We start from the raw sequence: 24,399 nt of genomic DNA on the forward strand, positions 1-24,399 counted from the left end.
AACAGGAAAGAAGAACATTAATGTAAAGTCTGTGCCAGACTTATTTAAGATCGTCCTTGGACTCGGTCTCATCTTGGTACCTATTTCTTGAATTCATTTCATTTCAAACAATAAAGCAATACAAATTACGATTACCTCTAAATAATCATCTTTCAGGGTGCATTGACTCTGATGAAAACGTACAATTTTCCTTTTGGATGTTGGCTAAAATTTGGCTGTATGAGATGAAATCTATTCCCTTTCAATGTTAACTGTCAATTATAGTCATTTCTGGAGAATAAAAACTGTAAACAAATCCCATGAAATGTTAAATTGGTGTTTGTGAAACTTTATGTGAAACGTGTAAAACTGCAAAGCAAGTTTCTTTTTCTCAAGAAAACAATTTATTTTGATAAAATGTGCTTCGAAGAAACCGTAAAATGTTCTCTAAGAAAATCATTGAATATAGTGAAAATGTACGAATGGCTTTTGGATCTATATGTTTTGGTAAGTTTTTATACTTTCAATATGTTAGGTACGTACCTACTTTTTTTCTTTGTCTATTTTCTACTTAGATATGAAAATCTTAACTACATAGCTATGTAGAGCTCTTCAATTCGACAAAGTATTGTTTATGGACCAAAAGCAAAATTTTTAACATTGAAGTATTTGCGTAGGTAGTCGTAAAGTTGTATTTTATGCATTGTTTCTACAGGATTTCTTCGTCGATGACCATTGGAGCAAATTACCACTATCTTGGCAAGAAGTTTTTCAAGATATGAACCCTCAAAGTATTGGTGCTTTAATATCCGGCAAACACATAAATCACATGTTACCATTGTCTTTTCTTGCTTTGATAAAATCAGTGGCGGCTTTAAGTCTGCCGCGGAAAAGGCAGTGTGAATTAGAAAGTAAAATTCTTAATTCAAATGATGCATCGGGTCTTCCAAAGTTAAAGAATTTGTTTTTGAAGCATGTGAAACTGAAGAAAAGGCATGAAATAAGTGTAATGGCAGACATAGTGAAGATGACGGGTTCAGAAGTAGATTGTGATGCTGTGGTGGACTTTGGCTCAGGGTTGGGACATTTGGTGCGTATGCTGGCGTACAAACATGAGTTTCACGCGGCAGGCATAGAGTGCCAGACACAATTGACTGAAGAGGCGAGGTCTGTACTGTTGGTATGTAGTATTGAAGAATTAATTACCTTACAGACCTTATTTGTAAAGTTACTGAAGTTTTTCCAATTTAGTTTATTTTTATATTATCAATGGATTTCTAATTAAGTTCACCTAATATTTAAGTAGCTTTCACTACCAGAACTTTAAATATTTGATGGTTATTTTTTAATCAACCAAATATTATTACTAGACCAAAAGAATAATGTTGTTTCTTATTATTGTTTCAGAAAATTAGACCTGGAACTGGAATACACTGCAAAAAAGCATTTGGATGGAGAAAGTGTAGCTAAACTACGCCAACCTTCTCATTTCAATATAACATTATCTTCTATCAACCAATTAGACCAAATGCCGCTACCAGAGACAATGCAACACTATGGTTTAGTGGGTCTCCATCCCTGCGGAGACTTAGGACCTCTATTGCTAAAACATTTTGTTAACTCAAAAAATGTAAAGTTCATATGTGTGGTCGGTTGTTGTTACATGAAGCTGACGTGTGGTAGCTCAGGGTATCCTATGAGTTCTTATGTGGCAACCCTGGATAGTGGGCTGTCATTTGTGAGCAGAGAGATTGCCTGTCACGCTATTGAGGTGTATTGCGAGAGGTTGATAAAAGGAGACTATGAAGATTTGAAGGCAGGTGTCAGTTTTAAGAAGGTTTTTCTTTCTTATTGATATAGTTAGTAAGGGATGATAATGTCAAATTGCGACATCATAGAATTCTATAGAGGTTGACTGTACCTACAGAAATCGCTTTTATTTTTCTTTTACTTTAATGGATATCCTAATATTATATTCACACATACATGCTTAAAATCGTGCATCTTTCTCAGAGGGGAAACTTAAGCAGAGATAACATCTTTTCACTTGTCAAAATCTCTGCAAACTTTTTTCGCTTCACTCCTAGATCTTTTGTTATTGTTCATGTTATTACATGCTTTAAAAATTTCAGGTACATGCATACAGATCTGCTCTTGAAAGGATATTGTTGGCCAATGATCCTAAACTCAAACACGCCCCTGTCAGAAGTATAAAGCATACAAATAGCCTGTCTTTTAAGCAGTATGTATCAAATCACTTACTGGTTAATTTTTATGGTATAAAATAAGGTAGCGTTTCTACAGTATCTTATCCTAACGTGTAAAAACTTATTAACGATAAACATCCAAGGCCCAGACCAATCAGAGAAAGTCTCATCATGCCACGGGCGGGATCTTCAGTGTCTTCAAGCAAGCTCCCTACCACTACTCCACAGAGGCCGTCAATATATACTCAAGAGTTCCCTAACTCTTTGGATTTAATTCCCTTTCCTAGGAAATGACATCCTCCTCTTGTTCGCAAATCGATATACATACATACCTACATATGGTCACGTCTATATCCCTTGCGGGGTAGACAGAGCCAACAGTCTTGTAAAGACTGATAGGCCACGTTCAGCTACTTGGCTTAATGATAGAATTGAGATTCGAATAGTGACAGCTTGCTAGCCCATCGCCTAAAAGAAGAATCTCAAGTTTTTAAGCCTGTCCCTTAGTCGCCTTTTACGACATCCATGGGAAAGAGATGGAGTGGGCCTATTCTTTTTTTCTATTGGTGCCGGGAACCACACAGCACAAATCGATATAAGGAAATGAATTGCCTGAATTTTTCAGATACTGCCATTTAGCCACAGAGAAATTGAACATCAATTTGCCCACTGCCCACGCGTGGGCGCGAGGTGAAGCCGACTTGGAGCAATGGCGGCGCGTGGTCACCGTTTATAGTCTACGGCTGGCATTAGCGCCACTGGTGGAAACAGTGATCCTATTGGACAGGGTGCTTTATGTTTTGGAGCATGGTAAGTTTGCGTGATCGTTTTTCTATAATATTAATAAAGTCAGAATTGTAATATCTGTACTGAAGCAATTACCATTACTGTTGTAATGGTAATTGCAATGATTGTAAAGTTATGTTCACACTGTGTAAAAGCGCTTATACTTTATATGATAAGAAATAGCGTCTAACGGCAGCGCGAAGCCTGCTGGTCACTTCTGATATGAGATTCAACTGCAGTATTTAGTGAAACTTTTCTAAATTCAAAATCCAGTAACTGTTTTTTTTAATTTGATATATTTATTTTTATGTGCAATAAAAAGTTTACAAACAAACAAACTTTTATAATAAATTATATTGAATCGGTTGTGCCTAGATTATATAATATCCGCTATTGTATTACCGTTAGGAACAAGATATCAGTGGAGACATTTTGTTTTGGATTATACCTATGTTTAATTCAATTGTTAATAAGACCACTGTTTTATTTAGTTTTTATTCGGCGGACGTATAAACTTTAGAGTACTCTATGTAGTGTAGTTGTTTCAATAAAACACAGCACCTGCGACCAATTGATCGAGTCTCTTTAATAAAGGAGAAAATATGTATAAACACATTTAATAACATTAAATACTTTACACATATACATTTGTACAACAACACACAGGTTACATTCACAGTTTCAATTGAACTCAAGCATACTTAGGTAAGTTATAAAGAAAACATATTTTCATTTTGTTTTCACCGCGATTTGACTTCCGTGTAATTTGTTGTAAGAAGATCTATATGTCTCCCAACTACTTATGTAAAATTCTGTTTAAAAAATTAGTGTCCTCCGTTCAAAGGGTCACAAACAAACATTCAAAAATTTGTTCAAATATCCTAACAACCAGGTGTAAAATTCATCGCTAGTTTGTCTTTTTATCTTTGGCACTTATAATTTTAATATACTTAATATAATTATGTATTGAAATGGCGTGATATATTTTGTGAATAATGATTTGATTTGCTGAACAATTGATTAGAATTAAAGTAAATAAATAAGAATATTATTATTATTTTCTCAGGTTTATCGTGCACAATCCATCCTGTGTTTGATCCTAAAATATCTCCCAGAAATCATATAATCATCGCCAAGAGGAAATGAAAAAGATGAGACGTGTATGAAGAGAGTTATAAGAACAAAAAAGCCTGTTAATATCTCGCTGCCTACCCAAGGGAAATAGGTGTGATTTGTTTTTTTTTATGATTGTAATAGGAAATGACTAAAAACCGAATTTATAAATACCGAATAAAGTTATTTATATAATCTAATCTGATTGTTTTATTAAATCTTTGTGGTAACCATACTCAATCAATTAATATTTTCATTTATTCACACAGTCAGGTTTTTAATAACTAAATAACTTAATATGATAAACAATAACGTAATGATTAGGAACTATTTAAGTAAGTACTGGTCATGTAAATACGTTCATATTCAAAGATTTTCTGACTTGGTGCGTTATTCTTTAAATGCAATTTTGGCACGTTATTTCGAATAATTTGAACTATATCCGGCCATTGTATCTGACGCGGTTTCAACTCTTCGATATGTGAATGTAGCTTTATATGTATATAACTCCTATTGGTAAATACTAATCTTAGTACTATATTAAGTATCTTACTTGACATAATTACATTGATTCCATACATGTTTATCACGGAACTTCACACAAGCGTAAGTACAGAAAGGCCGTTAACTAATTATTCTTCGCAGTTTTACGCAAATTAATCACTGTTAGATCATGCTTAAAATATAGTTCCTTTATGGGGTTTATAATAGGGAAAAATAAGTTTTCTTTGTACTTTTATAATTTCTATAAACTTTTTAAACCTATCGACTGCTCCATGGCGCAGTCGTAAGGCGGCCGTTCAGTACTTAGGTATAAATTCATTCACACTGATTTTCAACAATTTTGATGTTGAAGCTTCGATGTTAATTGGGATATTCTAAAATTCAACATTTGTTTCTACAAAAAGTATGAACAGAACACATTTCTATAGAAATAAATAGCACCTTTGAAAAATCCCTATTTTTTAGTTCTAGGAAATAAATATGTAGGCTTGATAAACGCACATCAGTGAGAACTACATGGGCTGTAAATGATTGCAATTGGGTTTAACATATGAGTGTGTACTAGTAAATCTTTCTGATGACGCGTCCATCAGTAGGCGTATGGACTGGCTGAAAGGATTAGCCTTTAGTAACATTATAAATAGTTGGGACTGATTCGATACAAATTTGGCATGTATGCCTACTTAGTTAAAAACCCTCGTTCTACAATAGGATACTTTTTTTTAAATCAGCCCCTAAAATACCGGAGACGGGGTGAAGGTTTGAAATTAACTATCAGTCTATTATAGTCCTGGTTAATTGTATTTTCCAAGTTACGCGAAAAGCGACCTACTTACACTCTCAAATAAAACGTAAAATCCCGTCTCACATCGAAGCCCCATCCTATACCTAGTTTACATATAGCATTCCATTGGCGTGCGGCATCATGCGTTGGCGGGCGGTTGCTGCGGCAACATCGGCGCCGGCTCGTCGTCGGAGTCGTCCGAGTGGACGCGGGTGAAGCGACGACGCTCCAGCAGCCGACGCAGTTTGAACTCACCGTGACTGTACTCCCAACGCCGTCTGGTTATGCTTTTGCGACCTGAAATGAATGGGTGTACGCGACTGTACGTTTCGGATTGCAAAATTGAATGAGGTGTTATAGAAAACTTTTTTAAGAGGCTTCGCACCGGCCTGTATTAAGTTAGGTTTAATTAATTACTTATATTCCAAAAATTTTAAATTAAGTTTTTTTTTAATTTGCGAACTGTAACTTTTTTTCTGTAAAATAATTTATAGGCAGGTATTTTTAAAAATACTTAGTTTTTAATAAAGATAAAAAATTACTCATTCTGTAGAAATTCTATGGGGATGATTGACTTAAACATACATGTATTCTTCCAAAACGTCTTATTTATATTAAATTGCTAACTAATGGTGACAATCAGCTAAGATACAGCCAGATTGTAAAAATTCTTAAATATTTAGTATGTGCTACATTTAATTAATAAAAATTCTACGATTTTGAGAAAAATATGTGGAATAACTGTGCGACCAACAAAATTGTGTAAAAGAAGCGGATAAAATGGAAAGGCCATGCGATGCGAAGTGCGAAAAATAAAAATCCAAAAGCTGCTTCCAATAAATATATTTCAATAAATACCTTACATCACAATACAGTTGTCTACTTACGATCACAAAATATAAGCGACACAAAAAAATATTTTAAAACATAATAAAATTGTAAAATTGTGACCTTAAAAACTAAACATGCCTAAAAATAGAACTATGCGCGTTTATTTCACCATATCGTTCTAGGCCATGATACCTGGGTTAATAGATTTCTTTATTTCAATCTATCTCAGATCTCTTATAATAAAAATGCACAAAATCATTAATTTCACTGTAAGAAATGTATTTCTTGAGGGGCGCTGTTCACCATTACATTTTATAAAAGGTACTTGAGATTACCAAAAGGCACTTCATTCACCCAAGTGAACATAGTGATACCTACATGAGTGATTTAAATCAGACCTAAGACCCTAATTGAGCCTTATGTGGCGACACTATATACTGGTCACATCATAAAAGTGGGATTTGTGCGGAATCGAATTAATTAACGGGAATGCTTTAATATTATTTGCAGCCGCTCAAATAATTAATTACTTACTAGTAAGTCTAGTAGCGAATAACTTAAAATAAGATCACAAAAATAAAAGTCAAATAAAATTGAATCTCAGATCAAGTAACTGGAGATCATTCAACTTTCTATATACGTATTACTTTCTTATCACTAATATAAATAACATGTACTTGTACGTAAGTACATTTTGATTATAATTCGGGAACATGATTCACATACGTTTTATATATTGTTTTAGGAACTTTTAGTCGTTTGTAAATTCGGTTGGCCATATATTTATTTATTTTTGAAAATATTACGACACTATTAATTACACGTTAACAATAATGAACATACATACTACATAATCTTGTAGCATTAATTCAACATCAATATCTATATATTTTACTAACCTATACAAATTAATAAAATTATTGTATATGTTATAGTTATTATATGTAACTATGGAATAGTTGAATTTTAAGTAAACACAATTTTAAGTAAAAACATGGATATAAACATTATAGTGTAATATTGTAAAGAAAAATATATTAAGTACATCACAAAACAAAAAATTAATAATATTCGTAGATTTAATCCGTCATCAGTTTAAAAATTAAATTATATTCATAAGTAAAACACAATGAATAAATTTATTTGAAAAATATTTCAATAAAATATTAACATAAAATAATATATTCTCACTAAGCAAAATAAATAACTACAATCGGAATGTGTCAATGTGCGACGAAAGTATAATAAAAATAACCAAAAATAATCTTTCAATGGATTATAATCTTATGTATACGTACCTTATAGTAAGTTCTTGGTACGGTTTATGTGCTTTTTATCAGAAGAATTTTAATTAGGTGTATATTTTTGAATTTTGCTACTCATTTAAAGTAGAAAATCTATGAAAAATAAATTTAAATTAATGAAGTGGAGCGATATAAAAAAAAAACAAACATTGAGGGTAATAAGGTAGCCCCTCTGAATAACTTAATTCAAAAATCGAATCCAAATCAAAGTGCCAACTTCTGAAACGAACATCTTTGTCTACTGCGAGAAGCAAAATTCAAAAATGGAACAGGAATCAAAGTGAACATAAATAATGAAAGATCTACGAGACTAGCGGTTGAGCTTCGCGCTCTTTACCGGCGTTTCTGGCGCTGCGCAGAGCGAGCGCGGCCGCCAGCGCGCCCCCCACCGCGCACACCCCCCACCCCGCGCCCCACCACCACGACATGCTGATGCCGCCCTCCGCGGTGGGAGCGGAACTCGCCTCTGAAAACATCATACATAACAATTTACAAGATTTATATTTACTGCCTATAGTGACACTGAAAACGGCATTTTAGAATAGGCCCTTTACATACTAAAGAAGCCATAAAGGCTTTCCACTGACCAACCATAATTAAACCTGAATTTGTTGTACACTATATAATATTTTTTCCGTAAACTTTGGAAAACATATCCCTCTACATATCGTTTCCGTGGATATATATCTATATAGAAAGAGGCGATATAGACTTTCCACTGACAAATTGCAATATAACCTAAATTATAACCTAACTACACAATTTACAAAAACGATATTCATAGTCGAAAGTGATAGCGAGAATGGCACCGCAAAAAATGCAACAACCATGAAAACACTCACATTTTTATTCACCACTTAAAGTTTCTTTGTTTTGATCAAAGAACATTATAAAAAGAAATTCAAATGTTGCTTGTTAGGTACGTCAAAACGATGTTAGTAGATAGTTATAATAAAACACAGAACAAACGACACAACACACCTACTTACCGCTGGTGACTGTCGGCTTGGCTCGTGTCGTCACGCTCTGTGCAATCTCTCGCGTTTCATTCTTCAGACTGTCATCCACAAACTTTATAACTCGATGCGGGTCTAATTCTGCTACGTACACCTGCCAATTATGAAGAATTTATTAAAATACTACACATGCACTTTACATTATATTTAAAAATCTCGGGCAAATGAATGATTTTATTCGGCTAGTCTACTATCTTTAGCGATAAAATAATATTATTAATTCCCGCGCAATTCCTTTATTTTTTATTTTTTTTTTACAGATTGAATGTTTCTTTTACAAATTGCTAGTTATGAAATCTATTACCAGACTTTAAAGAATTGAAATGGTACAATGTCAGTCCGTTATTCCGTTTTCAAAATTGCGAATCATATAAAAATGTAGGTATACTTTTAACAGATAGCATAGGCTGTTTTAGGTTAGATTTATTATACCTATGTTCCATTATATATTTTTGTTAGATATAAGTATTATAGCTTGTTATTATACCTATGTTCCCAAACAGATACTCACGGTAGACCCATCGTTGGAGACGACGATATCATGTGGATTCCGGAACCCACCGGTGGGTGCGAAAGTAGAGATAAGCCTCCCCGATGTGAAGTCGATGCCGAACCCACGCACCGCCGCCCCGCCGTACGGACCGTTCACTATGTATAGACGACCGCCTGACCGAGAAATACAAGGATAATAAATAAATGAAGATGACGATACATACAAACATACATAACATCACGCCTCTTTCCCGTAGGGGTAGGCAGAGACTACCTCTTTCCACTTGCCACGATCTCTGCATACTTCCTTCGCTTCATCCACGTTCATAACTCTCTTCATGCAAGCTCGGCGGTTTCGGGTACTTTTGACCTTTACCTTTGAAGATGACGATTAATGACAATAAAGCGAAATCAGAACAGCCAACCCCTCAGTTTTAACTGTAGATATAAAAATTATTATTTTTTTCTTTGTTATAATATGTTTTGCAATAACACTCGTTCTGTGAAGAATTTGGTAGAAAAGATGTTGATGATGTCACACACGTTGAAAGCCAGTTTGCAAGCATGATGAAGACGACAGACCATCTTGTGGATAATTCAAGAGTTGGTTTTCTAAAGTTACTTTTGTCGATACGTTAGCTACCTCAAAACCCTTCCACTCCATGTCTGATCTACTCTTCCCACTGCTACTTCAGCAAGCAAATTCCACTGGAACAAGACGGCAACTATCTTTCTTCTGCAGCAGCAATAAAAACTCACCATGCACAGGAGCGTAGGCCACGCTGAAGAGCCTGGTGCCCAGCAGCCAGGAGCTGAAGCCGGTGACGTTAGCTACCTCAAAACCCTTCCGACTCCCTGGCTGATCTACTCTTCCCACTGCTACTTCAGCATGCTAATTCCACTGGAACAAGATGTTAATTTCCTTTCTTCTGCAGCAGCAGCAATAAAAACTGACCATGCACAGGAGCGTAGGCCACGCTGAAGAGCCTGGTGCCCAGCAGCCAGGAGCTGAAGCCGGTGACGTTAGCTACCTCAAAACCCTTCCGACTCCGTGACTGACCTACTCTTCCCACTGCTACTTCAGCATGCTAATTCCACTGGAACAAGACGTTAATTTCCTTTCTTCTGCAGCAGCAGCAGCAACTCACCATGTACAGGAGCGTAGGCCACGCTGAAGACCCTGGTGCCCAGCAGCCAGGAGCTGAAGCCGGTGACGTAGGTGCCGTTGTCGTGGCGGAAGCAGGCCACGCGGCCGCGCTCGCGGTCCGCCGCGCACACCAGCCCGCGGTCTTCAGCCAGGGTCAGCGCGTGGGGAACGTTGAACACGAACGGGTCGCTGCCGGACCCTGGGTACGGGTTAGTAATGTCTAATTGAGGACCGTGTGCTGCCGACAGGGTGGAATAGCGCCACCTTATCCCTGGGATTTGACGGGTAGTAATGTCTCTACAAGACATTACTACCCGTCAAATCCCAGGTGTGGTGGACCGTGTAGTTCCCGCCACCAATACAAAAAAAGAATAGGACCGAGTGGTCCTATTCTTTTTTTGTATTGGTGGCGGGAAGATGGAGTCCATCTCTTTCCCATGGATGTCGTAAAAGGCGAGTAAGGGGTAGGCTTACAAACTTGGGATTCCTTTTCAGGCGATGGGCTTGCAACCTGTCACTAGTTGAATCTCAATTCTATCATAAAGCCAAACAGCTGAACGTGGCCTGTCAGTCTCTTCAGGACTGTTGGCCCTGTCTACCCCGCAAGGGATATAGACGTGACTATATGTACCTATGTATCTACAATTAGATATGGAATTGTGTAAACAATTCCAAACAAAGGGCAGGTTCCATTTCCATGTTTTCCCTCATCATGAAGTAGTAATATTGTTTTTTCTGTTTCAATTGTTTCTGACATAGTCATGAGAGAGTAAATAATCTCTGTATGTAATCTGCTGCAAATATATATATATATATGTATGTTTAGTGTAGTATATAGGTATATATTATGTATAGGATTTTAGTATAAATCGTATAGTAAGTATGTTTATTATACATTATTATTATCACCCACAAAAAGGTTCTCCGCTCAACTCAATGGTAGACTGTTAGATAATGCTATTAGCATTAAGTCCGTAGGTACTTTACAAATTGTAATTGTTACAAATAATATTGTTATTAATACACGGCCACTTCGACTCTGAAGAGAACTCTGCTATTATAAGTCTTGCTCAATTGACCAACTAAAATCTTTTTAATAACTAAACAACGAAATAATATATAAAAACATACGTTTCCCCCACTGCAGTATGATCTTCCCAGCGGGCGAGAACTTTATGATCCGGTGGTTACAGTAGCCGTCAGCCACGAAGAAGTCGCCGTTCGACAGCACGGCCACGGCGCTAGGTTTGCAGAAACGACCGTCACTGTTGCCCGGGATGAACCTGGGTGGAAAAAAAAGAAATTAATTAAAAAGTCTACTATAACAAATTGACAAGTTATTGAAGTAGGATCGTAAATATTTCAATTAATCTATACTATCTATACTATATACTATTAATATTATAAACTGTAGGTAAAGTTTGTTTGTTTGAACGCGCTAATCTCAGGAACTACTGGTTCGAATTGAAAAATTCTTTTTGCGTTGAATAGACCATTTATCGAGGAAGGCTTTAGGCTATCTATACTAATATTATAAAGCTGAAGAGTTTGTTTGTTTGAACGCGCTAATCTCAGGAACTACTGGTTCGAATTGAAAAATTATTTTTGTGTTGAATCGTACAAAAACCTATCGCTGTTTCGCCCTTTATTACGACGTTAAACGGGACAGAAATAGTTGATAAAGATGGCGTCGCGTGTGCGATAAATCTGAATAAAAATAGGAAATTATCAAAAAAAATACTCCTACAAGTCACTTGAGGATCTCTACTCGCTCAGGTCGATATATGTATTTGTAAGAGAAAAGCTTAAAACAATTAGTGCATCGATATACAAATAAAAAACTTTGCCAAATCTCTTCATGCCATGTGACGCTATGATAAAATTTTAAAGTTTTCTATAAAGACCAGTCTGTGGTCTTAGCATAACCAGTTCTCATTCTACGCAATTTGTATGCATCAAAATTATGTAAGTATTTTGTGTCTTTAATAACAATTATTTATAAGGTCACGGGATGTATCTGTATATAATTTGGTTTCGAAATTGAAGGATGCCAATGGAAATTGAACCTCTGAAAGTTGATAAAGTAGCTCTAATGGATCATGGCAAGTGGCGAGATTCTCTGCCTACCCGACGCGGGCAAGAAGCATGGTTTTACGCATTCTTCTTCTACGGTAGGTAAGTACATCTTTCGATGTGTCGTGTGGTTCCTGGCACTACACAATAGGACCACTGCCTCTCATTCCCATGGACGTCGCTAAAGGCGATTAAGGGATATGATAGTAAACTGGGAATTCTTCTATTTGAATCTCAATTCCATCATTTAGCAATACAGCTGAACCTTTTAGTTTTTGCGAGACTGTTGGCTCTGTCTACCCGTAAGGGATAAAGATGTGATTATATATGAATGTATATACTTGCCACGATACCTCATACTTTTGCATTACTTCACATTAATCATCTTAGGTGCAATAGTTAATAAACATATAAAAACGTTTTGTTCACATGACAAAATGCAGTTGTGTGTGAGTGCAGATCTTACATGGCGAACGGACTCGCGGCAAAATACAGTATACTACCTATATTTAAATACCTATTATAATACCTATATTTAAATACCTAGTATAATACCTATATTTAAATACCTATTATAATACCTATATTTAAATACCTAGTATAATACCTATATTTAAATACTCACTTCTCCCCAAGCGTAAGCGCGGGCGCCTGTCTCTGGGTGGGAGTAAACTTGAACACCTGATGCAGAGCTACATCTGTCACCCAGACGTTGCCGCTGTGGTCCACCGTGATACCGTGGGGCATGAAGAACCTGAGGGTTGTACGGCAGAGAAGTTGTAGTATAAATAATTAAAAATATACCAGACAAATTTTTCTAGACATGTCTAGTAATGTAGCATGCAAAATGCAAAAAAATTACCAATAAAGAACATTTTTGAAGACATATGTTAATGAGTTGCCATTTTTAATAAATTATTCATGGTTTTTGGGGCAAAACTACTAGAATGGCCTTAACATTTAACTAGATCTTTATACTAATCTGTTTGGTTTCCTTCCACCCAAAGGTTGACTGGAAGAGATTGCATTAGCGATAAGTCCGTCTTTGTACCATCTCTGTCTGTTTTGTGCTGTTTTACTCTTATGGTGCAATAAAGAGTTTTATCTATCTATCTATTTAATTAGGTATATTTTACCTATGGGCAATTACATCCATACATTTTACAAACATTCTACCAGAGAGTCCTTCTTCCTACTTGCTTTTAGTCCCGGTTGCATCCTCACCACTTTGGAAAGCAGCCCAGGGTATGCCTTTGACTGACCATGGACCCTGGATTGGGTGAGGCAGGTTTTTACATACTCCCATCTGACCTCGCACCCTTTGCAGGTAAATCTAACCCGTATTGGATAATATGGTTACACATCCATTTGCGTGAATGTGCAAGTTTCCTCAAGATCTGTTCCCTCACCGTTCATTCTAATCATTAGTAATGTAAATAATATTTGTTATTGAAATATTTTCTTCCTACATAAGGAAAACAGTAAATCTTAATATCGCTTTTCAGTGGAAATTCCAATACATTTTTAATCATACAGTAGGTACATACATACTTACTTAGTAGGTAATTAAAATATTGTGTACTCACAGATTTTCTCCCCACTTGTCAACAAGTTCTCCCGTGTCATTGAACACCAATATAGTGGGGTCCGGTATAGGGGGCTCCCCAATGTTCTGGTACACTTCCCGACTAGTGAATGAATTTACATCCCAGATATTTCCCGCTCTGTGGAACACGAGTACGCGGCCTGCATTGTCAATTGCTACCCCTGACACTTGTCCAAACTTAATGGAAGGATCTGGCCAATCGCTGACCATCTGAGGAACTAAAATTATTATATTTTTTAATTTGATCTATCCTCCACTTGGAATACTACAGAATTCACTTGGAATATTACAATTATTTTATGTTTATGTAAATTAATAATTTTAAGTTCCTACTTAATATATTTTTAAGACATACTAACCATGGTCTAGTCTTTGCAAAGCGGCATTTATCTTCTCCACAGATTGTACTTGCTGTCCATCGTAGTAATTATTAAAGTTAAATCCCTCCTCGAACTAATGAAATAAATTACGTGAATTACATAGTCGTTAAAAAATAAATTTCATTTTAATAATGATACGAAATATCACTCACCCTTATGCCATGAGTTTTATCAAAACACAGTGCCACGAATACGTAGACAACAAGAATAATATCAGACAAACTCATAATTTAAAATTGCACAAAACTTGTTGGTTGCCCGAATCTTCGATTCGTTTTAATAAAATAAAACTTGATTGGCTTGGTTTAATCAACAAGTCAATGATGCCTAATAATAATTTTATCAGTCTATCACGCACACAATGATAATAATGACGTTAATTCATTCATGACGTTTTGTTTGGTGAATTTGGTGATGACGTATGCACGTTTTAGTGATGCACCTACGTCGAACTTAAGGTACAGTTACACATGCTCATTACTAGCATGCTAAAAAACGTGCTATTAGTATGCTTAATATGAGTATGCTTATGAACTGTTTACATTTGCTAGCAATAAGCATGCTAGTTTTAAGTATGCTACTAAATAAGCATGCTCAAAGCAAACACTCCAACACAAATGCGATTTTAGCATGCTCTTTGTTAGTTCAAACAAAACCATGGACGATGAAACAACCATCCGTACGGAGCTTAATAAAGTTATTCTTTTGCTATCGTTGCAATGCATCCGAAGACTTCTCTCAGGTAGAAAGAGAAAAAACCAATGTAAAAGGAATAGGAAGATTTGGGTCCGTGATTGGCTAAGTAGAAGGGAACAACTTGGAGCAAGTACTCGATTGCTAGTAGAAATGCGAGAAGAAGATATTGATGGTTACAAAAATCATTTGCGCATGTTACCGCATCAGTTTGACGAGTTACTATCTAAAGTTGAAAGCGCTATAAAGAAACAAGATACACACATGCGAAATGCTATTCCACCAAAAGTGAAACTGGAAGTGACATTGAGGTATCTAGCAACTGGAGATTCGTTATACACATTAGAAGCACTTCACAGAGTTGCAAGGTCTACTATATCTCTATTTATACCTGAAGTGTGTGATGCAATATACAATGTTCTGATAATCCTTCATGCGGGTAAGTAAAGTAAACCAGTGATTATTAGTTTAAATCAAGTATTTATTGTTTAAAATCTAGATTAAAAACTTACTAAACTAAATTTAACTTTAACACATTTTCCATGCTTTGTTCAACAAATCTTCTTCAGAGACAGTAGAATCTGATTGGGATAACGCGTAAGGAAGTGTGTAAGTGACTGTATTTGTGTTTGTACTGGGAGGTATGAAAGTCATTGTCTGTGTGTTTGTAGTAGGAGGAGTGTAAGTGACTGTATTTGTGTTTGTACTGGGAGGTATGAAAGTCATTGTCTGTGTGTTTGTAGTAGGAGGAGTGTAAGTGACTGTATTTGTGTTTGTACTGGGAGGTATGAAAGTCATTGTCTGTGTGTTTGTAGTAGGAGGTGTGTAAGTGACTGTATTTGTGTTTGTACTGGGAGGTATGAAAGTCATTGTTTGTGTAAAGGGAGACAAATTTGGGTACTGGCGTCGACGTCTTGCTGCAGTCAGAATTGTTTGGATCTCATGTTGTACATCTAATGCGTCGTACAATGGTAGAGTTCGCAATTGAGCTGCAACATTTTGAGCAAAATAATGGAATTCGTCGTAATTAGGCGGTGCATTTATAGCAGAACTAATATTTTGTAAACGATCGAGAGCATATGTAATGGGTTCTTCTTGTAAGCTTCTTTTTCTACGTCGTGTTGATGAGTTATTAGATGAACGCGATTGTGATCGATCTTCTGTAGTTGGACTAGGAGAGGGTGATAACACATTCATCGATTGCGGCGTCAACGAGTTTGAATATGAAACAGCGTCACTTGGTTGTGAATCTTGCGATGGCTCGTCTCTGTCTTGTATCTGTAAAAAAATATATTAAGTTTATAAAATACTTATTTGTTTTTTTTACAGATTCCCGGTTCTGAAGATTGGAAACGCATTGAACATGGATTTAGAACTAAATGGAACTTTCCAGGTTGTGTCGGAGCGTTGGATGGCAAACATATAAATATATTCGCCCCTGATGATACTTCTGACTACTATAACTACAAGGGCGCTCATAGCATCATACTTCTGGCATTAGTTGATGATGACTATTGTTTTTCATACGTAAATGTTGGGACTAATGGTAGAGCTTCTGATGGAGGTGTTTATCAAAAATCTAATTTAGCACAAGCTTTGGAAAATAATTCTCTCAATTTTCCGGACCAATCAGTTATTGTGGCAGACGCTGCTTTTCCTCTAAAGTCATACCTTATGAAGCCCTATCGAACAACTCCAACGCGTAAAGAAAAAATATTTAACTACCGTTTATCGAGAGCCAGACGAATCGTTGAAAATGCGTTTGGTATTTTAGTGACACGATTTCGAGTTTTTATGGATGCCATAGATATGGCCCCCAAAAATGTCGATAGAATTACATTAGCTGCCTGCTCTTTACACAATTGGCTTCGGAAAACATCTGATATGTACATCACGCAAAGATGCGTCGACTTTGAAGATACACAACAACGTGTTGTGGTACCAGGATCATGGAGGGCACAACTACGGACTGCTTTGGAAGGCTTACCACCTACACGCTACGCTAACCACGCTTCTCGACAGGCAGGAGCGATAAGAGACACCTATGCGCAGCTCTTTGAAACTACAGAGGCGGTACCGTGGCAAGGTCATATGATTTAAATTAATAACTACATAGAAAATGCTGTACTACTTATTCTATGATATTAAATAATTGTGTGTTACTAACAGTTACGTGCATTTTTATTTAAGTATTGTAAACCAAAACTCACCAATTCCATAGAAATAGGGTCCCTGTAATCGCCAGTGTCTCCAAGGAAAGAATGCATTTCGTGAAACCAGGACATAGATGGGTTGTACACAGTAGCGGCACCAGAACCGGATCGCTTGGAATTCTCAATTTTTTTTAATTCGCTGTGGTAAACGGACCTCAAGTTCTTGATTTTTGATTTTATAATTTTCACAGTCAAAGTAGAATCGTCCATGTTGGTTAATAAATCTTGATATGCATTATTTCTTGCAATATTGTTTTTGTACTGTGGTATATGCGGATTCCATAGGCACTCGTTGTTCCGATATAAAATTACAAATTTCAACGTTTTTTCATCGCCCCAGCGAGACATTTTTGGCGAGAAATTGTGCACGCGCATCTACTGTGAACGACTGATCGCTACTAGCATGCTCAATAAGCAAACCTGTTTACACGCGCTAAAAGCACGCCCCCTTCCACCCGCGCCGCAGGTAGCATGCCCAAAAATCGCACGGCCGTCGATTTTTGAGCATACTCGTAATTAGCATGCTAATTATTAGCAATGTTTCGACACACATACCACTAAGTAGCAATTGCTCAATAGTGGCATGCTTTCGTGCTAGTAATGAGCATGTGTAACTGTAGCTTTACGGCTAACGGGTTATTGGAACCGAGCGTTTAAATAACTGTTATGCAAGTTGGGTGCTACAGGAACAGTAGTTTAGCAATTACTCTTTTACGGTTTGCAGAATTTGAAGTTACTTCCTGGATATAAGAAAACTATAAATAATAGTAGTTTAAATAATATATATTATTAACCCAAATTTATTGTAGATTCGTGATTCAAATCAAACCGTTATCGTCAACTAGATTTAGGAGATTCGATTCTGTTTGGCACATTTCGAACTTAGATCATATTGTTTTCACTTAGATCGCACATTTAAATTGCAATTAAGATTTAATCCATACTAATATCATAAAGAAAAATTATTTGGTCTATAACAAATAAACTCAAAATTTTTGGACCAATTTTGACAAATTTGGTATAGAGATAGAATAGATCTCCACAAGGCGCTCAGCAAACGCCTGAGGGAGGCAACAGGAGACCCTCGCGCGGGCAGCTTTCTTGCGCAGCGTATTGCTATTGCAATACAGCGCGGGAATGCTGCCTGCGTGATGGGAACCCTTCCTAGGGGTCAAAATTTAAACAATAATGTTTTTGGCTTGTAATTTAGAATAGTTTTTTTTTATTATTATAAAATAATTAATATTAGTTTAAATTATTTAATTAGGTATATTTATTATTAGTACTTTTCTGATTAATTATAAACAATTGTATGTAATATTTATAAACAAGTAAAGAATAGATCTTCAAGATATTGAGAAACATGATAAAAAAAGAGGTATTTAAAATATTTTTTTTTCTTAAACGTGTTTTTCGAAGTGGACAGTGAACCGGGTTTTATTATTATCCTATTTCCTATAACTTGTAAGCTAGAAAATGATGGATCCTTGAGCTATAAGCCAATAGCTGGCAATAAAGTGAGAATATTTGTTTTCATTCCCAACTAAGACAGAGACTATAATATGAAATTGGTAACACAAAACGTAATGTAACGCATTTGGGACAGTATCATAATAAAACGAAGAAATGCTTTACACTAAGAAGTTTATTTCACATGCACAACATATAATGAAGTGCTATTACCCCGGACAAGTATACAGAAAAACATAAATTTGTCCCATGGATTTATGGGATCAAAATATTACTTGCCAGTGCACATGCAACGCAGCACAACAGTGCGCTGTTTAGCTTATATTATAATATCGATATACGATATGCAATCCGCTTTGTCATGATCTATACATTGGACATTAAAAACCGACAAGCATCCAATTGTACTCTCTTCAATTTTTTCGCAAGTTTTGCGTTCACTTGTTCTTTCCGGAAAAGACAGTTTATGAAAATGTGTAATCTTCGTAATAAGTTGTTTCGATAATTTTTTTGTAATTTATCCTTAGGGTGAAATTTTCGTACCTTCTGGCGGTATGATACTAAATTGGATAATGCACCATGCGGAACTTTATTTATAACGTTGGTGTCTGATAAAGGGGAGTTTTCTTGAACAGGCTCGTGAGTAGCAGGATTAGGTGATCGAGGCGAAATGTTGCTGTTGTTTTCATGATTTTCTGTTTTACTGTGTTGTAAATCAATTTTATTACGATTCAGTGTGTCATTGCTACCTTGGTATTTTTGTAAAAGTTCCGAGTAGTCATTTCGTTCAATTGCAACAAAAATCGATTGATAATGTTGCGCGATTTCTTTCCGTAGCTTGACCGGCAATGTTTTTCCACTCAGCTGTATAACTTTTTGCTGCAGAGCGTGTAATTTTCTCAACGATTTTCGGCCGTTAGCGAGGCCTGCTTGGCCCAGAAGTACCATATTCAGTTTTTTTAGAACCATTTTTAAATTATCGGTGCTGTTAGAAAGTTTATCTGCACTTATGACTTTTTGCTTCAGCAAAAGTTTGCGTTGCTTTTGCAGATAAGTCAACCTTTTATAGAGTTCATTTGGTTCGCCCAAGTCATCATTTAGTGAATCTAAAGCTCGACCAATTACTTTCAATACCAGTTTTTTACTTTTGGGTATATGTCTTAAAGCAGTCTCGCCTGCATTTGCTTCTTTATTACTATTATGTTCATGTTCATTATTTGAAATTGATGATGTCCAGTTACGTAATTCTGTTTGGAAAGATTCTTGGTCGGCTACTTTCCCTTTTATGGTCAAAAAGGATGACAGATCAGAATTTTGAACAATAACATCATACATATTCGAAGTTTTATTCAACCACTCTTGGCCCTCTACTGTTTTGAGTTTCTCTACAATATCATTAGTGATATATATTCTGGCTAGAGTTACTACATCGCTCGTATCCGACACTTCATTGTCCTGGATCATGTGACCTTTTTTATCGCGATTGTTAGGTGAAATTGGAATAAAATCAAGCGCTTTTTCACTATTGACACTAAGATTAGCAGTGTCATTATCGTCTTTACATGTTGAAATATTACGTACTTTTCCATTCTTGTTTACCGTGCTCTCATTGTCTTGATGATTAAATTCTGATGTTTCCGAGAGCGATGTTTGTTTTTTCTTTTTAAATTCTTTTTGCGTTTCGTATAAGCACGGGGATTTCGATTGACGTTTATTTCGTGAATATTTAGAATTGGATGATGAAAATGACGTGTCTTGTGAATTATTCTTAGGTGTCTGTGTTCCCTCTTCTTGACTATTCGTATTTTCTGAATTATCGTTAGTAGGTAGATATAATGGTCGATAAGCCGAGACATATGGTGAATTGATCGGAAGGCCTGAGAACGGTATCGTTACGCGGCAAGTGTGTACTAAATGGCCACGACGGGTACACCCACTGCAATATTGTTGATTATATTTCTTAAATTGACGGTTCTCTTCCAGAGGCATGTTGATATCGATCTGAAATGAGAAATATTTTTTTATTAAGTCTATAAGATATATTTAAGTATTGATATTAAAACAAATAATACTTGTTCAAATTTGGGTTTTTGAACTTAATATATTTTTACTCGATTGAAAAACTGAATGATACATAGATGGAATAGAAGCACAGACGTCAATTACCGTTGCATCATCATTACCCAAAACTGAAAGAAATCCCAAATTTTTACAATTAAAACTATCGAAGAATAATAAAATAAAATAATGCCTTACCGTATTATGGTAGCGGCGCCACAGATCGGGACAGTGCGAGGCGGGGTGACCGAGCTGACCGCACTCCGCGCAAGTGATCCGATGCCACGAGGAGCAGTTGCGACACATCGAGGAATACATCTGATTTGGTGATCCACACTGGAATCAAAATATAGTAAAGTAATCGATGAATATCTTTGACGTTTTATATGCGAAAGTAAGTTTTTTGATACCTTTTCACAGTAAAAACATTGACCCAATCCTAACGAAATTTTGTATTCATACATATAGTGTAGAAAAGGACATACTAGTAATTAGAATAGAATTATACTACATTATTACTTACATTGACACAAATTTTAGCAGGGCATCGCGGCTCATAGTGTCCCGTGGAGCCGCACATGTAACACACCGCAGGCTTAAATCTGCAGGTGTCGTCTCTATGGCCAGGACGGTCGCAATAGTGACAACTGAAATAAAAATAACGTTATTTATCCGTTTTTTTATTACACGGTTACGAACAACACTACGCTTAAATATAGTTGATGAAATATTTCGCGGTAATTTTAAATAAGATACGTACCTTAGATAATCGAAAAAAATAATCAGTCTGTCGCTTTTTTCATTGTGGTAATTAGTTATGATTATTTCCACTTCATTAAAAAAAAAATATGACAGATTTTGAACCCCCTTTGATGAATAGTTGATAATTATTATGATCAAAAGGGACAGATGATAAGTCCTAAGTGTTCATTTAAGCCTTGTATTGAGTATAGACTCCCTGATTATGGGGCATAATAAATGTTTTTATCTACAAAAGGTACAGATTAAAACTTACGTTTGTCTTCTTTTGGTTAGGCCCGGCGTCCTGTCTTTAGGGTCGATAACCCACAAATTTTTATCCCCTGAAATTTTTTAATTATAATTAGGCACATGATTATAAAATTAATGACTGAAATACTAATAAATGTAAAATGTTACGAAAAAGGCAAATTAAGCTTATTATTATCTTTATTCTACTGTTAATCATTCCTTGATTTAATTAAAACATTACTTTCATTTTTATAAACCAACTTCTTACATAACATCAGCAATGTTATTATCATTATGTTGAAATATAAATAAATATAGAAGTTTCATAAATCCTGTCGACAGAACTTGCATAAAGGTTTTGCACTATGCAAAAAGAATTATTTTATGACTTATTATCTTATATGAATTCTTAATATGGGAAAGCATGGTAATAAATGGGCATGGTATGAAACACATAGAAATAATCGAGTCTTCAATAAAATATATGTTGTCTAGCTTTAGAATATTCAACTTACGTGACATGTATTTCTGTATCTCCCTGTGGTTGAAATCTTCCCCGCCCCAGCTCTCATTGTAGAACTTTTCCATTTCTGCACGGAGAGTTGTCAGCGAGTACTTACGCCGCTTGCACACCTTCTCGTTACCCTTCAGATTGTCGAAATCAAGATTGTCATACAAAATTGGGGGTATTTTCGTGGAGCCTAACTTTGCCAAGTCTGGATTTGGGGACTCGGTAGGCTCATCTTCATAATCGTTTGATTCAACAAAGCCTGTGACATTCGCCATCACTATACTCTCACTAATGGCTGTCTCGTCCAATGTGACATATTCATCAGTCAAATCAACCACAGAATCAGTTGTAGTATTCAAACTCTTGTTGTTAACCGATTTTGTTGTGTTCGGAGTGCTTGTCGTTAGTGTAGTTTCTTTGAATATGCAGCTGTTATTGATGTTCCTTCTTGCCGGTACATTTTCTTTTACAATTTCAGACTGATTTGAGTCAGAATCGTACACGTCTGCACTCGGCAGGCTTTTTTCTGTTACGATGTATGAATTTTCAGTTGTTTTTGTCAAAACTGAGTGCTCACTGTCCGAATCAAACACATCTGCAATGGTGACAATTTTGCCTGATACTATTGATTTAGATTTTTGTTTCTTTTGCTTTACTTTACTTTTCGGTGTAGCAAAGCACTCATTGGGACTCGTGTTTGTTACTGCCACAGGTGTCGATGCAGTTATTTCTTTACCTTTCTTCTTCTTTCTTTTTTTTGATGGTGTTGTTTGTTCCAGCAAATCAGAACCATGGAGGCTGAAATCAAAAGTATGGTTGTCTGCGTGGCGAGATGAAATATTCAAAGCAATGCAGTCTCCACGGATAAAATCATCAGACACTGAGGAAACTACAGACGGGACAGGGCTTGTTGATTCTCTATCAACATTTGCTTTAGGTCCTTCCTCCTTTTGATCTTGAGCTGGTGAAGCAGATTTTGTGACAATACATACATCATCATCATCTGAACTTTCAATGGTTATAGTGGGTTTAGGTGGCAATGCTACTTCAATAACTTCATCCTCATCACTTGATTCAAGTTCAACTGACTTGATGGGCTCCTCATTATCCAAGATTTCAATGGTCTTCTGAATAATCCTTGGTTGTGGCTGAAATATTGACTGATCTGTTGTTGGTGATACACTTTTTTCCTCTTTTGGTTGTTGTGGAATAGAATTATTTACTGTCTTGTTGGTTGGAGGTTCTTTTGGTACATTATTTTTTTGGTACTGCGTCGATGTTGGCGGCGTGGTGTAATCGCCACTCGTGCGCCAATAACGACGTATGGTGCTTCGCTGGGCATTCTCTACGATATTAATGGTCTCACTTTCTTCAGTTGCCTTTACGTTAGCCTGTGTCTCGTCCACATAATGCAGCATGGCATAGAGCCGTTCCTCCAACTCATTTTCGTTAAGCTCCTGAAAAATCGTAAGGTTTCAAAACAACACGCAATGGTAAGGGTTATTGTGACACGATATGAACTGTTTCACAAACTCACCTCGTCCATGTTTCCCCAGCGAATTAAAACTAAACAAAACACTACACGAAACTAACATAATCGTATTTGTTATTTGGAATCAAACTGCTGACAGCATTACGAGTAAATAAAAAGGGATTTTTGTGATATTTTTACGAACACGTCCAACACTCCATCGCGAAATCAAAGTGACAGTGACAGCTGTAAAGAGTGTTGCAGTAATTTAATCCAAAATACTGCCTTAATATCTTACCAATTTCTACTCAATCTCAGAGTACTGTACATACTGTCTATTATTACGGTTATTTTTTTATAAAATATATATTTAAATAATGGTTAGTCAAATGTAACGGAGATATTTGCAAAGAACTACATACCGAATCAAAATCATCTACTAATGAGTAGGTCTATTTCTTACTGGCAACACAGCCTGATTTTCTTCTTTGTTCTTCTTGGGCCATGCATTTATTATTAAACAGCTTTCACTATTTTAACCACCTGAACAAAAGAGGTGTGCACTACCGACTCGACGAGGGGAAGAAACCTTATGGGGAAATCCATACCAAACTTTGAATATTCCGTGTTCTGAAGTAAAGAAATAAGTAGGTAGGTTGTCTATTATTATTTTTTTCTTGGATAGTTAACCAGGTTATACCTACCTACTTACTTATCAATAATTAATTTTGCGTAACCTTATTTGTATTATTTACTAGCGCAACTCCTCCC

The 24,399-nt window shown here is 36.1% G+C and overlaps 5 protein-coding genes across 6 annotated transcripts; 2 read left to right on the top strand and 3 right to left on the bottom strand.

The window, feature by feature from the left end:
• Positions 1-266: 266 nt before the first annotated feature.
• LOC106129785 (methyltransferase-like protein 25B) lies at positions 267-4,255 on the top strand. The gene is made up of 6 exons (XM_013328451.2): positions 267-486; positions 695-1,146; positions 1,387-1,795; positions 2,112-2,221; positions 2,812-2,996; positions 4,039-4,255. Exons 1-6 carry the CDS (start codon positions 397-399, stop codon positions 4,116-4,118), a joined length of 1,326 nt encoding a protein of 441 aa, XP_013183905.1. The 5' UTR covers positions 267-396; the 3' UTR covers positions 4,119-4,255.
• A 1,950-nt stretch (positions 4,256-6,205) lies between these two features.
• On the bottom strand, positions 6,206-14,595 carry LOC106129839 (peptidyl-alpha-hydroxyglycine alpha-amidating lyase 1). 2 transcript variants are annotated; one of them, XM_060951395.1, is made up of 9 exons: positions 14,375-14,595; positions 14,202-14,295; positions 13,823-14,060; positions 12,862-12,990; positions 11,295-11,446; positions 10,165-10,362; positions 9,036-9,190; positions 8,498-8,618; positions 6,206-7,974 (listed from the first exon to the last, which is right to left on the bottom strand). In XM_060951395.1, exons 1-9 carry the CDS (start codon positions 14,447-14,449, stop codon positions 7,811-7,813), a joined length of 1,326 nt encoding a protein of 441 aa, XP_060807378.1. In that variant the 5' UTR covers positions 14,450-14,595; the 3' UTR covers positions 6,206-7,810. The 2 variants fall into 2 exon arrangements, with proteins under 2 accessions (XP_060807378.1, XP_060807382.1); XM_060951399.1 differs by having other exon boundaries at positions 7,891-7,974; positions 8,490-8,618; positions 14,375-14,593.
• Positions 14,596-15,333: 738 nt separating this feature from the next.
• Positions 15,334-17,083, top strand: LOC132903240 (uncharacterized). The gene is made up of 2 exons (XM_060950911.1): positions 15,334-15,354; positions 16,245-17,083. Exons 1-2 carry the CDS (start codon positions 15,349-15,351, stop codon positions 17,013-17,015), a joined length of 777 nt encoding a protein of 258 aa, XP_060806894.1. The 5' UTR covers positions 15,334-15,348; the 3' UTR covers positions 17,016-17,083.
• On the bottom strand, positions 15,352-17,745 carry LOC106129784 (uncharacterized). The gene is made up of 2 exons (XM_060950905.1): positions 17,126-17,745; positions 15,352-16,193 (listed from the first exon to the last, which is right to left on the bottom strand). The coding sequence occupies exons 1-2, from the start codon at positions 17,501-17,503 to the stop codon at positions 15,444-15,446; spliced, it is 1,128 nt and encodes a 375-aa protein (XP_060806888.1). The 5' UTR covers positions 17,504-17,745; the 3' UTR covers positions 15,352-15,443.
• Positions 17,746-18,755: 1,010 nt separating this feature from the next.
• On the bottom strand, positions 18,756-23,860 carry LOC106129835 (uncharacterized). Its single transcript, XM_013328525.2, has 6 exons — positions 23,695-23,860; positions 22,162-23,614; positions 21,672-21,738; positions 21,180-21,303; positions 20,855-20,992; positions 18,756-20,599 (listed from the first exon to the last, which is right to left on the bottom strand). Exons 1-6 carry the CDS (start codon positions 23,701-23,703, stop codon positions 18,965-18,967), a joined length of 3,426 nt encoding a protein of 1,141 aa, XP_013183979.1. The 5' UTR covers positions 23,704-23,860; the 3' UTR covers positions 18,756-18,964.
• Between the last annotated feature and the right edge of the window lie 539 nt (positions 23,861-24,399).

This window comes from Amyelois transitella, chromosome 3 (genome assembly GCF_032362555.1).
Source record: "Amyelois transitella isolate CPQ chromosome 3, ilAmyTran1.1, whole genome shotgun sequence".
NCBI classification, from domain to species: Eukaryota; Metazoa; Arthropoda; class Insecta; order Lepidoptera; family Pyralidae; genus Amyelois; species Amyelois transitella.